General features: G+C 42.2%; 1 protein-coding gene across 2 annotated transcripts in view; it reads right to left on the bottom strand.

Annotated features, from left to right (window-relative positions):
- The window catches only part of CC2D2A (coiled-coil and C2 domain containing 2A), a 134655-nt gene that overhangs the window by 24372 nt on the left and 92928 nt on the right, over window positions 1-17355 (bottom strand). For both annotated transcript variants that reach the window (XM_015138071.3, XM_078003169.1), the window contains 7 exons: window positions 16082-16173; window positions 13179-13346; window positions 8915-9020; window positions 8611-8720; window positions 7008-7104; window positions 5891-5989; window positions 2117-2293 (listed from right to left, as the gene is read on the bottom strand). In XM_015138071.3, coding sequence (XP_014993557.2) covers window positions 2117-2293; window positions 5891-5989; window positions 7008-7104; window positions 8611-8720; window positions 8915-9020; window positions 13179-13346; window positions 16082-16173 — 849 coding nt within the window. The remainder of the gene's footprint in view (window positions 1-2116; window positions 2294-5890; window positions 5990-7007; window positions 7105-8610; window positions 8721-8914; window positions 9021-13178; window positions 13347-16081; window positions 16174-17355) is intronic.

Genomic DNA, 17355 nt, shown 5'->3' with positions numbered 1-17355 from the left:
ACCCATCTTTAAAAATTTTCCATTAGTAGATATGTTTAAAATATCCTGTGGAATGGTTCCATATAGCATGGTGGTAGAGGAGAGACTCTAATCTGCTAATCCAGGAAGTATTGCTGTAAGTGGAAAAACAATTCCAGATTGTGGACCCTATAATTTTAGGATGAGAACTTCTCTCTCCTGAATCGTCTGCAAGTGAAACACTGAGTGGTGTTTTTTGCCACTGCGTGTTTTGGACATAAGGGTTTTGTCAATCAACATGCCTTCCTTATCAAACAGCCACAAAAAGTCTGCCTTCCACAGGGGTTTTCTAAGCCCTCATTTTAGAGGTCTAACAGTGCAAAGGCAGAATCTGACTGCCATTTAACAGCTTTAGGGAAGGAAGGTTGCAGGACTTGAGGACTGTGGTTCAGAGCCCTGGAGGCCTCTTAAAAGTCCTGCAGTAAGAAGTCAGGGCCCGTGAGGGATGCCTAGTGTGGAGGAGTCTTGGGCTTTCATCCTTTCTGCCAGGATAGACTGCTTTCACATGTTTTAGAAATACACCCCCAAGGTGGGGTCCTAGCTGACTGCCTGTTCCTCAGTTATATATACATAGAAATAGCAAAATCATCTTTTGTCTAGAAGTATTTTTGTGTATATACATGTTTGTTGGTGTTCATTTGAATTTATATTATACATGAAGACAAACATTCAGAATATATTTTTCCCTTTCTAAAAATATTTTGAAATGCATATATCTAGAGAAGCACTGTTTTACTGACAAAATATACAATTAATTTAAATTTCCGTGCATTGCAGATGGGAGATAGTGATAATATTTTTCTCTGGGAACCAAATTGTAATACTGGAAGAAAAGGAGTATGTTTATTTTTTTCCATCTCTGTCTAAATCTTAATTATAATGGATAGACTAGAGTAAGCACAATGATCTGTGCACTATAGGTTAGTAGTTAACAACTTAGGCTTACACGTGAATGTAAGCTTGGAGGAATTTTTATCTCCTTTTCTAGACTACTGTACCCCCAGTGCCTAAGAAATGTCTGTCACATAGAAGATGTGCAGTAAATATATGCTGAATATATACAGTTTAGAGTCAGACAGACTTGTGTTACCTCTGCCTATGTCACCCTGCATAAATCGAACCTTATTTTCCTCTTCTATAAGTTGGAAACCCCTTGTCCAAGACACCTATGCGTATTCAGGTGAGAACATGTATCCAAAGTTTGACGTAGTGCTGAGGACAGTAAGGATTCAGTACATTATGGTGGTGGTTGTAGATGTTATTACTGTATTTGTTTACATATGAATAAGAGGTCACCATCAATATATTCTCCCAAATCCAATGAGGGCAGTATATAAATGCTGTACAGGTATGTTAGAAGAAGACATTTATTTCTTAACGCATTTATGCCTGAAGTTGCAATTTTTTTGAATTTTTGCAGTCAGACCTTGGCAATGACCTTGAGAGGTAGGCTATAAATAACTCCCACATGCTTAGTGTTCCAGTAATGGAAGACTAGGCATAAATGGGTTTAATGAAGGTTCGGGGACAGTTGCTAACCAGTGAAAGTTCTGGAAACTCTTTTCTAGAGCTGTTTAAAAGCATACTTGTACATATGTTTATTTGTTTCATGAAATGAATTGAGGTGACTCATGAAGGTCATCTAGTCTTGTGATCCTGTGAATTGATTCAATGCATACCATAGCCAAGGATGTAAGATCAGACATGGAAATGTATTCTTGCCAATACTTGTCATATAAAAGAGCAATCTGATTTTCTAGTTTGTGATATTTTATTTTCTTCACATTGAGAACAGTCTTCTAGAAGTAGAGCATGTTTATATTTGTCTTGCTTTGACTAAAAGTCTTAAGTTTTAGGCAAAGCAAGACAAATATAAACATATTGCTGATTGACCCAATTACTGGTTCAGTGAAAGTACAGACCCACACATCTATTTTCTCACCACCATTCTGTCTAAACTGAAAGAATAATAAATGGAGATTGAAGTAAGGAAACCTCTGTTTGTGGACTACAGTCAAAGTTCATAAAAGCATAGCCTAGCAAGCACTTCTTGCATTTTATCAAGATAGACATGGGTTTCCAAATTGTAAGTAGTTACCTTTTCTCGAATGGACTCTCCGGGAACCAGCTGGGGCTCAATGGTAATAAAGAGGGTAATGTAGGAGCCTTCACTTAAGCTTCGGACAGAATCAAAACCCCGCTCAAGAATCATATTTCGCTCCTTATTGTAGCCCAGAAGAACTGGGGGAATATCTATTTTAAATGTTCCATCAATCTGTGAAGAAAATATGACTTGGTAAACATCCTGATGCTCTTTCCAACAGAAGTTCAGAGGCAAGTATCAGCTCCTCATTGTCTAATAAATTGAATCAAAACTGCTCAGACTGGCATTCAAAGCCACTCCCATCTTTCTGACCTCATCTCTCTAAGCACTCACTAGAAAGGGCTCTGTACGTCATTGCCTTCTTTTCATTGTTTAGCAGAGGGTGTACTGAATATATAATTTGCTTCAGTTCAAATCTTGGTTTAAATGCAGTTTTGGGTTCAAAACTTGGTTTACAGATGAGGAATCTGAGGCTTCCTCATTAGTAAAAAGAGACAATAATGGTATCTACTTTGTGGGGTTGTTATGAGTAGTGAGTGAATAGATATAAAACACTAAGAAAAACGTCCAGCATACGGTAAGCAATCAGTAAATATTGGCTACTGGCCATTCCCCATTTCTAGAATGCTCAGCTTCCCATCTCCATTTTTCAGAATTTTAATTATTTTCCAAAGCTGAGATCAAATGTTATCTAAGGATACAGGAAAACAAGAGTATAAAAACTATGGCAGGCCAGGCACAGTGGCTCACGCTGGATATCCTAGCACTTTGGGAGACTGAGGCAGGTAGAGTACTTGAGGTCACAAGTTTGAGACAAGCCTGGCTAACATGGTGAAACTCCATCTTTACCAAAAATACAAAAATTAGCCAGGTGTGGTGGCACACGCCTGTGGTCCCAGCTACTTGGGAGGCTGAGGCAGAGCAATCGCTTGAACCTGGTAGGCAGAGGTTGCAATGAGCTGAGATGGCGCTACTGCACTCCATCCTGGACGACAGAACCAGACTCTGTCTCAAAAACAAAAAAAACTATGGCATGGAAGGTACAGCTGAAATAACCGAGCTTGTTTATTCTGTAAAATAGATTACACAGGAGGGAATGTGTGCCATTTTTGAAGATTTGAAGTATAAGGATTTAAGACAGGGCTTCTCAGCTTGGGCACTGTGGTGGTTAAGTGTCAACTTGATTGGACTGAAGGATATAAAGTATTGTTCCTGGGTGTGCTGCCAAAGGAGATTAACATTTGAGTCAGTGGACTGGGAGAGGCAGACCCACCCTCAATCAGCACCATCTAATCAGCTGCCAGCATGGCTAGGAGAAGTGTAGGCAGAAGAACGTGGAAGGATTAGACTGGCTAAGCCTTCCCCCCTTCATCTTTCTTCCATGCTGGATGCTTCCTGCCCTCAAACAGACTCCATGTTCTTCAGTTTTTGGACTCTTGGACTTACACCAGTAGTTTGCCAGGGGCTCTAGGGCCTTCAGCTACAGACTGAAGGCTGCACTGTCAGCTTCCCTACTTTTGAGGTTTTGGGACTCGGACTGGCTTCCTTGCTCCTTAGCTTGCAGATGGCTTATTGTGGGACTTCACCTTGTGATTGTGTGAGTCAATTCTCCTAATAAACTCCCTTTCATATATATATCTATCCTATTAGTCCTGTTCCTTTAGAGAACCCTAATACAGGCACTGCAGATATTTGGCCAGATCATTGTGTGCTATGGAGGGCTGTCCTGTGCATTGTAGGATGTTCAGCAGCATCCCTAGCCTCTGCACACTAGATGCCAGTAGCAGTACCAACTCTTACTAGTTGTGACAGCCAAAAACGTCTTTAGACATTACCAAATGTAGGTACACTTAAGAACACGCGCTTTGGAGTCAGACAAACTTTTTAAATGACAGAAGTAATAAAGTCATTCTCCAAAATGTACTGAAACATAGAAATCAAAAAGTTCAATAGTTTTCTCTGCTTTTACCAACCTCATTTCCCAGGGATAAGCAATGATAGTATATAGAAAGCCAGTACAAGTTGAATCTCACCTCTATTGTAAACTTTGTGATTTGAGCAAGTTCCTTAACCTCTGTAGGCTTCTGTTTCTTCATTTATAAAATGTGAGGTTTAATTGAGGTGATGTATAAACTACCTAGCAATAACATATAATATGCACCCAATAAATATTGTTATTAATATTATTATTGTTGAATCAGGTTTCTACTTGTTATGTGTGGCTCCAGAGAACTGAGCCAGGACCTAAGAATAGGAATTACAGGGAAGTATATAGATTATGGCACAGTTCAAAGAAAACCTTTATGACAGAGCTATTGGGAAGAGAACAAACTGCCTCAGAAGGTAGTGAGTTTTAGAGACACCTACACAGAGCACAGATATTACCAGAATATAGTGAAGGAAATTCACTTGTCAAGGAGTTTAGAGTAATTCTTTTTGAATACCTTCCCAAATGTGAAATTTAGCAATGCCAAACAACTATCACAGGCAGTGTGATTTGCAAAATAATGTGCTTTTGAATTTTTCTTTTTTCTGTTTAAAATCTATTCAGAGAAGGAAGTGTAAATTCTTTTGACAAACATGTCACTGCATAACCTGTAGCCAGTCCCTTTTGCTTAGGGAAGATTGCATTTCCAATTGATCCTTGGAATACAAACCAATTCAAGCCTCTCAGACTTGAGTTTTGGTCTTGGTCTTTTTTTTTTTTAGACGGAGTCTCGCTCTGTTGCCCAGGCTGGAGTGCAGTGGCGCGATCTCAGCTCACTGCAAGCTCCGCCTCCCGGGTTCACGCCATTGGTCTTGGTCTTAATGGAGAGTTTGTGGTCCAGACAGCATTTACCCTGTGTGGACATCACGGTGATTCAAAGCCTCCTGTTGCCATGGACTTAATACTGGTATGTTAAAGCGATTTCAGAATCGTTAACTGTCCTAGATTAGAGCTACTAAGTCATTCAAGAGTTGTCAACTCAATGGATCCCCTTAATCAAAACCATTAACTCTGCAGAAGGGTGTCTTTGTTAAGCATGTCTCTGCACTTTTCATGTTTTAAATAGTGAGTACTTGTAGAAATATTAATGGAAAGCACTTGATTGAATGGGCTTTCAACTGACCTGATTGTTTTCTTCAAGTTACTTTCAGGCATCTATCCATTCCACCTTTGTTGTTTTGACAAGTTTCCACTTTATTCTACCTTATTCTTTACTTTTATTTAATATTTAAAAATTCTCAGATTTGAAAAGTCATACATTAACTACTAATTCTAAGGAACATAGATACTTGATGCAAATGTGACAGAATATCAATGGTTTTAGAGGTTTGTTTCTTTTGAGCCTTCTATGGGCTTTGCATGTATATTCTTCCAGTGTTGAGGATGTACCACACAAAGGAAGTTTTTTCTTTTTTTTCTTTTCGACATGGAGTCTTGCCCTCTTGCCCAGGCTGGAGTGCAATGGCGCGATCTCGGCTCTCTGCAACCTCTGCCTCCCTGGTTCACGCTATTCTCCTGCCTCAGCCTCCCGAGTAGCTGGGATTACAGGTGCACGCCACCATGCCCAGCTAATTTTTTGTATCTTTAGTAGAGATGGGGTTTCACCATGTTGGCCAGGCTCATCTCCAACTCCTGACCTCAGGTGATCTGCCCTCCTTGGCCTCCCAAAGTGCTGGGATTACAGGCCTGAGCCACCGTACCAAGCCACAAAGAACGTTTTAATAGGAAAAATGGATAGAGAAATTCCGTGCTGTCGTGGACCTCTGACTTTAGATACTCACCCTTGCTTGGAAATATATTGTGCTAAATGGAATTTTCACACATCCCAGCCAGTGTCTCTCAATACGGGTATGGATTCCACTTCCTCTTTCACGGTCATCCTAAAGGAAGGGTGGGAAGTAATAGTTGCTTAAGAACTCTAGGAACGCATTTAATTAATCTGGCAGCAGGAAAGCAGCAAGATTTTAGCTGAAAGCATGTGAACTTACATTAGACAGACCTAATCAAATTCTGGTATAGATACGTAATGGCTTTGTGGCCCTAGGAAAGTCATTTGACCTCTCTGAACCTCAGTTTTCTCATCAATAAACTAGAGATTTAACAATCTATAGGATTATTTAGAATAAAATCAGACAATGTGTGTAAAGCACCTAGTACAATTCCTGGCACAGAGCAGACACTCAAGTGAAAATAAAAGAACTACCTCCTTCTCCCTCTTCCCTTTCCTCATTTATACATGTCAAGTTTCAAATATTTCAAACACAAGAAAGATGGAAAATGTTATCAGAGGTGTTTGAACCAAAGCGACTCCATCTTGAGTAAGGGCTAGGAAACATGAGGCTGGTACTTGCTGGGCTTTCCCAGAAAGTTAGGCATTCCTGGCCTCTAGATGTTTACAGTTAAGGGAACAGACTGATAACATTTACTAAACAGGCCCAGACTTAGGAGTGTCCTGATATCCTGATATCTTGAGAACAGAAGCATTCCTAATTTTGCTTTAAATATAATAATATAGATTCTTGCAAAATACAGTAATTTAGAAAATTAATACTTTATCATAAACTCTTGTAGCAGAGCACATCTTCCCGTGATCTTTTTTTTTTAATCCTATATCTAAACAAGGGTTCACCCAGGGTGAATGCATTCTTCCTCTTACTTTCGAGACCACCCTGTTCTGTCTATGGAGTAGCTATTCTTTCACCACTTTACTTTCCTAATAAACTTGCTTTTGCTTTGCACTGTGGACTTGCTCTGAATTCTTCCTTGTGTGAGATCCAAGAACCCTCTCTTGGGGTCTAGATCGGGACCCCTTTCTGGTAACAATGTGATTGGAACTTACGTAGTGGGTAGATGATATGAAAATGAATACAAGTGTCTTTCTTAAAACTGAGAACATACCTCTAAGACATCATGCAGTACTTCATCAAAAATGTTAATGAACACAATGTCTTTCACTGACTGCAGACTGGCTGTGCTATAATCTCCATTAGGAGCCCTGCAAGACAGCACATGACCAGGGACTGTGAAAATAGGCAACATAGAAATTATGAGCATTCAAATGTCAGCATTTGAAAAATACCCAAATATGAGCATAGACGTTAGAATTAAAAGCACTGCCTTCATTTCTAGGATTTCTCTTGTACAGGGATACTATAATACCTACATTCAAATGGACAGAGCATTAGATTAGAGACTGTGCAGAGACAAACCCTCTGCTGGCTTGTCCTGGTGAGTCTCATATTCCCCCACACCCTTGTGGTAAGCTTTTCAAGGAGGCAGCTTGCCAGGACTGAGCTGGCTCAGTGGACAGGCTACAAGGTTTCCAGCTGACACTGGAGCTAGTATATGGACTTTCTAAGCAACTGGGCCCCAGAGGGGTGCTTCTCCAGCAAGACCACTCTCCAGTGATAAACTTCCTACTGGCTGGTTAGTTGCATGGTCCCTGCCTCACACTCACTTTTTCTGTATATAAGTAAAGCAATACAAGGGTGAGGTCTCCTGTAACATAACCCAATCTGAGTCTAGCTAAGCCTGGAGCAACCATGCCTCTGCATGGCAGGGCTGGTGACTGGGGTACTAGGTGTATTTTGTTGAACATTTGCCTTTATGTTTTCTTGTTCTTTTTGCTTGTTCTGTGCATAATAGTTGTAGCTGTTATGCACAGCTTCTGACTTAACTAGTTCTTATTTATTTATTTATTTGAGACAGAGTCTTGCTATCTCACTAAGGCTGGAGTGCAGTGGTGTGATCTTGGCTCACTGCAACTTCCACCTCCCGGGTTCAAGTCATTCTCCTGCCTCAGCCTCCAAGTAGCTGGGATTACAGGCATGTGCCCTGGCCTCAAGTGATCTGCCTGCCTTGGCCTCCCAAACTGCTGGGATTACAGGCATGAGCCACCATGCTCGGACTGACTTAAGTAGTTCTAATCCTTGCTCTGTCTCTAATTTACTGTGTGGCTTTAAGTAAGTCACCTTCCCTTTTTGGGTTTTAGTTTCTTCTCCATAAAGGTAGAGGTTGGACTAGATAATCTCCAAGCTTGCTTCAAGTACTGAAATAATAATAACCATTTAAATACCTAAAATCCTTTGACCAAACTTCTGAAATGCCTATTTATTTCTGGTGAGGAAGAAAGTATGATTTATGGGAACTAAGGAGTTTCAGATTTACTTGAGGGGACAGAGGCAAAAAGGAAAGCAATGGAAGTCATTGGGGTCAAGGGAATGAAAAACTTTGGACTTTAAGAAGCCAGAGCCTAGAGGAGTGTAGGATGTCCCAACAATGAACCTGGGGTTTTAAAAGTTGAACATTTTTCCATTTTTATTCTTGAAGGGAGTCAGCTGTGGTACAAGAGGAAAAGCATGGGACTTGGTGTCAGGACACCTGGATCTTGTTGCTGCTCACTAGCTACAAAACCCTTCACCTTAGCTATTTCTCATGAGCCTGCTTTCTTCACATTTCTTCAAAATGTCCTATAGTTCTTTAAAGAGGAAAATATGCTTACTTAAATGGAAGTTCTAGTTCTTCATTCCAGCTGGGGTTTGGTCCTTCAGCTGTAGTTGTATGGCAAACTGTTCGTTGAAAAGAGACTTCTACAAAGGGACGTACTAAAACCTTAAAATCAAAAGCAAATTCTGAGTTCCCAGTGGTTAGTCAAATTATTTTTTTGTTAGCAAAAATATAGTATATTTACTAAATAGTATGTTTCCAAAGAAAATGAAGCAGAAAGCAGACTATCCATGAAGTTTACAGGCATTTCTTAAAAACGTAAGGGACAAGATGGAAAGCTGAAGTCCAGCATCTCTCACCTGGCCGAGGGGGTAGTCAGCATTGTGGGTTGGGCTATGTGTGCTTGGGGAAGCAGCACGCTTTTCACTGAACATCCTTGAAGACTTTGACGGCTGCTGGAATTTGCTAGGAGGGAAAATGTTTGAAGGAAATTAATGATGGGGGAAGTCTAATTATATATTGAGAAGATGATTATTTATTTATTGAGACAGGGTCTCGCTCTGTCACCCAAGCTGAAGTGCAGTGGCATGATCTTGGCTAGTGCAATCTCACCTCACTGCAACCTCTGTCTCCCAAGCTCAAGTGATCCTCCCACCTCAGCCTCCCAAGTAGCTGGGACTACAGGTGTGAGTCACCACACCTGGCCAATTTTTGTATTTTTAGTAAATATGTGGTTTTGCCATATTGCTAAGGCTGGTCTCAAACTCCTGAGCTCAAGCAATCTGCCCACCTTGGCCTCCCAAAGTGCTGGAGTCACAGGCATGAGTTACTGCACCCAGCCTTATTTTTATTTTTATTTTTTAAATTTTTTGAGATAGGGCCTTGCTCTGTTGCCCAGGCTGGAGTACAGTGGCATGATTATGGCTCACTCCAGCCTCAACCTCCCAGGCTCAAGCAATTTTCCCACTTCAGCCTCCTGAGTGGCTGAGACTACAAACACACTCCACCATGCCCAGCTAATTTTTAAAATTTTTTGTAGGGACCAGAGGTCTCAGTATGTTGCTCAGGGTGGTCTTGAACTCCTGCGTTCAAGTGATCCTCCTGTCTTGGCTGATATAACAGGTGTGAGCCACCATGCCCAGCTTGAGAAGATGCTTTTTTCCAAAGATGTATGGCCCTGGTGGCTGTGGTGACAAACATTCTCCCTTAAGCTTGTTGACATTGCAGAAGGCTTTAGTCCCCACCGAGTCACCTAGAGATTGCTAGAGCCTTCCCCAACTTCCATTCCCAGGCCTATGTGCTAAGAACAAAGGAAAATGTCTCCTTTCTCCTCCCCTCTAGGGGGCGCCCGAGTAGGGGAACCTGCCTTTCCCTCCATAGATGAGAGCCTCGATCCCTCACAGGTAGGAGATCTGAGCTTCCTGACCAGCCTGCGCCATCTCCATCCAGTCCAGGTTCTCCCCACTGTATGTTTTTTGTACCTGTACCCTCCAATAACCCCAAGCTACACATGTCAGGCAAGGAATCTCTTGGGGCCTGCCAAGCCTCATCAGGAAAGGGAGGTACAGGGATTCCTAGCTTGAGTTAGGATCAGCGAGTCTTACCTTCTCCCTTCTCAACTGCTGTTCTAAGGAACAAATGAAGGTCAAATCCAGAGAGCCTCTTCTGGATACCTCCCCCATCACCGTAACAACATACTTGCATATTTGTATTGAACCTTATGGTTTGCCAAGTATTTCACATTCATTACTGGGCAAAATACAAATAGTCTCTTTCTATAGACTATCACCTTTCACAGCTAAAGTTTCAGACAAATGTAAGTGGAACATTTAACACAACAGCTACCATAGAAAAGCTCTTTTCTCTTTGGAAAACCATCAGTTACTTTATTAAACAAACATTTGTGGCTGGATGCAATGGTTCATGCCTGTATTCCCAGCACTTTGGGAGGCCAAAGTGGGAGAACCGCTTAAGCCCGGCAGTTCAAGACCAGCCTGATCAACAGAATGAAACCCCATCTCTAAAAAAACAATAAATTAGCTGGGTTTGGTGGTGTGTACCTGTAGTCTTAGCTACTTGGGAGGTTGAGGCAGGAGGATCTCTTGAGCCCAGGAGTCCCAAGTCTGCAGTAAGTTATGATTGCACCACTGCACTCCAGCCTGGGTGACATAGGAAGACCCTGGCTCTAAGAAGTAAAATAAAAAAAAACCCAAACCCATTTTTTTATTACCTATATTTTAGGCCCCATGTTAGACTTTGGGCTTTTAAGATGAAGAAGATAACACTTCAGTGCAGATTAGACTGGAAGGCAGACACATAAACAAATCATCTCAGTAAAGTGAGATAAGTATTAGACTAGAGGGATGGTCAGAGGCTGTATGAGAACAGTGAGGGAGGCAAAAAAAAAAAAAAAAAAGAAAACAAACCCTATGTGGATGAATGCAAAGGTAAAGGGTGAAGACTTGGGCAGGTTTAATGGAACAGTTGATGTCTGAGCTGTCTCGATCCATCTGCATTGAATGTGTAGCATGTAGGATCAACTGTGCTCCCTTAATTTAGTTGAATGAAGTGATTTAACACTTAAAAATAGTCTATGGAGGTGAAAACTACAAGAAGCACCTCTATGTTCTTTAAAAAATAGTTTTTCACCCCAGTTGAGCTTTGAGGCAATCAGTGTGAAAGGGTAGGCTGTGAGCTCAGGAAAGCAATGCCACAGCAGATTCAAGAGCTTATATGGGCATTTACAAGTAACAAAGCATTAGGAATAGTTGATGATGGTAGATGCTTTCTAATAGGTTAAAGACTTAAAAAAAAAAAAAGACACACACACACACACACACAAATATGTAGGGGCCGGGCGGCAGTGGCTCATGCCTATAGTCCCAGCACTTTGGGAGGTAGAGGCAGGAGGATCACTTGAGGCCAGGAGTCCAAGACCAGCCTGGGCAAAATTGGGACACCCTGTCTCTACAAAAAATAAAAAATTAGCCTGGCATGGTGGGGCACACCTGTAGTCCCAACTACTTGGGAAACTGAGATGGGAGGATCCCTTGAGCCCAGGAGGTCGAGGCTGCAGTGAGCTGTGATAGCACCACTGTACTCAGCCTGGGCAACAGAGTGAGACCCTGTTTCAAAATAAAAAATGTAAGGCAAAATAATGGGGTGAGAGGAAGGAGAGAGACAGAACTAAATTAAACGGTAAGAACCTAGGGAGAAAAGACGGCAAGGGCTGGAACAGTTTTCCTCCAAGGAAACAGGTAGGGCTGAATGACCTTAGCCAAGTCACTTATACTCTACTTCCATTTCCCCTTTTGTGAAATGGAGATAGTAATAGCAGGAACAGTTAAACGGAATCTTTTTTTTTTTTTTTTTTGTGAGACAGAGTCTCACTCTGTCGCCCAGGCTGGAGTGCAGTGGCGCAGTTTCTGCTCACCACAAGCTCTGCCCCCCAGGTTCATGCCATTCTCCTGCCTCAGCCTCCCCAGTAGCTGGGACTACAAGCGCTCACCAACACGCCCGGCTAATTTTTTTGTATTTTTAGTAGAGACGGGGTTTCCCTGTGTTCACCAGGATGGTCTTGATCTCCTGATCTTGTGATCCGCCCACCTTGGCCTCCCAAAGTGCTGGGATTACAGGCATGAGCCACCGCACCTGGCCTCGAAATGAAATATTACATGTGAACCTGCCTACCATGGTGCTTGAAACATGGTGAATACATGTTAAGTGCTACTTTTCTCCCATTACACTGGTAAGGGCACCACCAAAAAGAAGTTTCAGGCCAGGTGCATTGGCTCACACCAGTAATCCCAGCACTTTGGGAGGCTGAGGCAGGAGGATCGCTTGAGGCCAGGAGTTCCAGACCAGCCTGGGCAACATAGCAGGACCCTATCTCTACAAAAAAAAGTAGTTTTAATTTTTGGTCCTTCCTCCTCTGTTTCCTCAGACTCATCTTCCCAATGGCTGAAGGCTCCTTGTTGTCCCTGGTGTAGTGAATTCTAGTAGTCATAACACATTACTCAGAACAGATGAAAGGGAAGCCACATTTTTATGTTCACAGCACACATGTTTCAGAGCCTTGGATAGACACCTTCTGTGACTCTCCCCAGCTCATACCCACTTCTCTGAGATCTGTTCCTGTCTTTGAGGCTGGTGCTTCTGACCCTGTCTCTCTGGTTATCGGCGATTAGACCATGGATCAACACCTGACCAAGTTAGCACCTTCAGATTTCTCTGGAGAAAATGACGCTTAGTTGGTGGTACTGTGGCTGCATGGGCCACTTCCATCACATGGAGAAAAATGAAGCAAACTCAGAGTGAGGCAAGTGAGAGGCCATGGGGCCTCAGGAGAACTATCTTATCCCTGTAGTCTACCATGTAGTTCAGCTATACCTCTTGTCCTTGTCCTGAGTTATTCGAGATGTTCCTAATAAATCCCCCCTGTAGCCTGAATTGACGGAATCAACTCTATTACTTGCAAACAGTAGGGCCTTGGCTTTGCAATGACCCTCAGCCCCCTGCTGAACAATAACCATGTTAAGAATGAGAGTGAGTGTGCTGTAAAGGAGTGATTGACTTGGCTGGGATGCTGCATACTGCATCTCGGGCTGTTGGGAGGGCTCTCACCTCACTGCCGGCTTCCTCACTGGAATATCGTAAGCTCGGACAATGTTCACCAGCAGCTTTATGTCTCCATCAGACAGGTTTTGGGCTGTCACCTTCTTCCGACCTTTTCTCCTTGGCCGCAATGGTCGCTTTTGTTCTGCCAGCTTGAAAAGGCTTAGGCCCAAAATGCTAATGATTACAGAACAGGATCAGGACTCTAAGAAAAAGAAAGGTCTGCAAAATTATGAGACAACTTCCTGAACTCTGCCCCACGGTCCTGCACAGGCCCCTGAAAAACTCTTTGTCCTTTGAAGGTGGGTGGAAATAGTCTAGAAATTCTCCCAAATGGGAGAGATCCTACTGCATGGATTGTTAAAACTTACTCTAGCTGCTGCTTATCCAAGGAAAAAAAGCCATGCTCTGGCCCCTATGTTTCCTGCCTAATCTCTACCTTGCTCATCCACCAGTTCCTCAAACATGCCTATGGTCTCCCACCCTTCACATTTGCTTGGGCCAGTCCTGCAGAGGGAATGCCTCCCTGCATCTTCCTTGTCTGCCTAGTTGGTTGCAGTTTTACCCATCCCTTGGGGCCAGTGTCTTCACCTCCCCCAGAGACTCAGCTACACTGGCTAGAAGGGTTACTCTCTCTTTCAAACCCCTTGATCTCCTATTAGTCTGCTCTCTTCACATGGCAGTGGGTGTGTACGGCTGCTTAGGCAGTTGCTGGGTTATCTCTTTCTCTCTGGAGTTAGAACTGGGTGTGAATCCTGGCTCCACTCTTTGCCCTTGGGCAAATTATTTCACCTCTTTAAGTCTCTGTTTCATCATCTGTAAAATGTGGATAATGATACCTACTTCTTTAGGTTGTTGAAGGGATTGAAGAAGAAAGTGTGTGCAAAGCACCCTGACACTGGTCTAGTGTTTAGTAGATGTCCTAAAATGGTAACTATTGGGTTGAGGCCAGTGATTAAGGTGGAGGAAGAGGAGGAGGTATAGGGAGGAGGAAGCGGGTAGGGGAGAAGCAAGAGGCTCATTCTCTCATGTCTCTACCTTTCACGGAGATGATATGCAAGAAACACTTCCTGGAAGATGAAAGCAACAGAGTCAGTGAATCATAGGAGAAAGGTTCATGGACCAAATAAATTCTGACCCAGAAACTAAACAGAAACAAAGATGTGACTTTGTATCTGGAAGCTGATGTTCATGGCTGTGTGAAACAAAGAACAAAGCCAGCTCTGCAGAGCTGGCCACAGGCTACAATGCACATGGTTCTCTGCTTCCTTCCTGAGAATCAGAGCTGGCTAAGTGACCTCTTGACTGGAGCCCCTTTTTGCAAGAGGCACATGCCAGCTGAGGCTGAGGTCTCTGCAGCTCCTGTCTAGGCACTGCTGACAGCTCCTATAAGGAATCCCAAGGAAGTTCCAGGATTCCAGGAGCTGTTGTTCCTGTTTGTTCTCCAAGGTTTTGCACAGAATAGCTACCATTTATAAGCACCTCCTATGTATTGAGAAGAGTGCTGGGTGCCTTACATATAACATTTCTAATGTTTACACAGATGATATTTACCCCATATTTCAGATGAAGAAATTAGAGGCTACGAGAGGTGTTATGATTTGCTGAAGGTTCCTTAGTAGTAGGAGGGAGAGCAGGGTTCAAACTCAGGTCACTGTGACTACACAGCTCATGTTTTTAATCACTCTGCCAGGACACTTACCTAACCCAAACTAGGGGGCCTCAGAGACAGAACTTTGTTAGAGGTCCTAACATGACAACACTTCCACTGTCAATGCTTCCTCCCTCCCCTGGAGGTAAGTCCTCCCTGAGACTTTGATGTCTCCATAGCAGTCAGCATGGGAGCACCATGTCAGCCAGGACCATCAAATACAGAAACATCTTAAAGCCAAGAAGGAACTGAAATTAAAAGAAGAAAGAACATACCCTGAGCCTTCAGAACTTAATGCAGAAAGTAAAGCAGAAAAAAGGAAAAGAAAAAAAAAACAATATGAAAAATCATCATCTATTCTAAGTGTACTTTTCATGACTTTGAAAACATTCAGTGACTGGACTGTGGGCCTGGAATAGAGAGAGAGGTTTTGCATGGATTTATGTGGGTGTAGCCTCCTTTCTATATGTGGAAAGGGGCTGCTATGGATAGCACATTTTTTTTTTTGTCTCCTTCCCAACTTGATGGTGGAGAGAAAGTATGTGCATAGAAAAAACCTTTTTAGGAGACCAAGAGACTTAATCACAGAAAAGGTCATGTGGCCTGCACAAGACCACCAGTATGGGAAATTATCTTTCATCTTTTCTGTATCCACACCCCTAGTTGAAGCCGTATGACAGTTATCCAAACTAATGAGTCAATCAAGCAAATACAGTCAATTCCCAATATCTATGTGAATATTAGATCTTCCCTGATGTTCTGCCCTCTCACCAAGCACATGCACCAGCTCTCTGCCCATCAGCTGTGGTGCTGGAACCAGGTTTCCTCGTGTACCCCAGAAGCTTGTGGGTGGGGTTTCAGCCACCTCTACTGCCATGTGACAGGAGAGAAAGGGAATGTCTGGCACTGGGAGACTAGGAAGACAGGAGAAGTACTTGCAGGAGGGAAATGCTGTCAGGTTTAGTTCAATGAGAATGAGGAAATGGGAAAGGCTAATGAAGTTGATTTGGAAGTAGGGGAGGTGAGATGGGCTTTATTGGAATGTGATGGGAGAGGCCCTAGGAAGATTTGTTCTAATAGAAATTCCTCAACTAATGTCATCATCAGGTATTAACCAGGTTTAACCAGGTTTAACACATTATTCCTGGCCCAAATGCATACCATACAATGATTTTTAAAAATCTTATATGATACCTTTCATACAATAAGAGTACAAATAATTTTTATAAGAAATGATAATAGTGGCTTTGATTATTTTTACCTGATATTGGGAACTTCTTCTTCTACTATCATATCAGCAAGAAGAAAATACTGTTTTGCAATTAAGAAACGATTTATCACTGATTCTCTAACCTGGGGAAAGAAATCAGCTTATTTAAAATGTTCTTATTATTTAAACTTCATAGTTCACTCTCCACACTCCAAGTTTTTACCCTAATGTCATCTCAGTGTCCCCCCGACCCTCCAGCCCAACTGTTACTTTCCTCTGCAATGCTGGTCTCCTCTTGCTGTAAACCCTCTAGCTTTCTGTACTAGACTGTAAGCTCCCTAAAGTCAGGTGTTTTCCTGTTTTGCTTATTGCAATATTGGAGTTCCTGGTAAAGTTCCTGGCATATAAGATGGCAAACTTTTGCTGAATTAATGAATTAACCATTACAAAAAATAGGGCCAGTCTCAAAACACACATACTTAAGAACTGATTCTTAAGTTATTCGCTTATTCAGAATGATTCACTTCCTAATTCCAGAGGACCTCTGGCTGGGCACGGTGGCTCACGCCTGTAATCCCAGCACTTTGAAAGGCCGAGGCGAGTGGATTGCTTGAGCTCAGGAGCTCGAGACTAGCCTGGGGCACATGGTGAAACCCCATCTCTACAAAAAATATAAAAATTAGCCAGATATGGTAGTGTGCACCTGTAGTCCTGGCTACTCGAGAGGCTGAGGTGGGAGGATGGCTTGAGCCCAGGAGGTGGAGGTTAGAGTGAGCTGAGATCACACTACTGACTGCACTTCAGCTTGGGCAACAGAGCCAGCCAGCCCCCTGTCTCAAATATATAAAAATAAAAATAAATAAATAACCTCTTAAATAGGTTTTTTTATATGTTTTTTTTTTTTTTTTTTTTTTTTAAATAATACATGAGCCACAGGGTAGACACACTGGATAGGGAAAATGCACTGTAGTCACTGTGGCATTTGTGGCAAGTTAAGGTTATTGAAGGAAGGAAGGAAAGAAGGAAACGAAGGAAAAAGGACAAATGAAAGGATGTTTCAGCTTTAATTTTTAGTTTTCTAGTGCATAAGGGCAGTTAGTATATGGTTTAAAAACTTTTGTTTTTTTCTGATTACGAAGGTAATCGTTGTAACGCAATGCAACATTCAAATATTGGAAAAAAGATGACTTAGAAATTGAATCCCTTGTAATTATGCCCCATTAAAAGATAACCGCTGATAATAAACCAGAACATAACCTAGTGGTTTCATATATTTGAAAGGTGATGATAGTTGTCAATCAATTGTATATTTGTATTTATGAGGA

This window comes from Macaca mulatta, chromosome 5 (assembly GCF_049350105.2).
Source record: "Macaca mulatta isolate MMU2019108-1 chromosome 5, T2T-MMU8v2.0, whole genome shotgun sequence".
NCBI classification, from domain to species: Eukaryota; Metazoa; Chordata; class Mammalia; order Primates; family Cercopithecidae; genus Macaca; species Macaca mulatta.
This window is presented reverse-complemented; position numbering and strand designations above follow the sequence as displayed.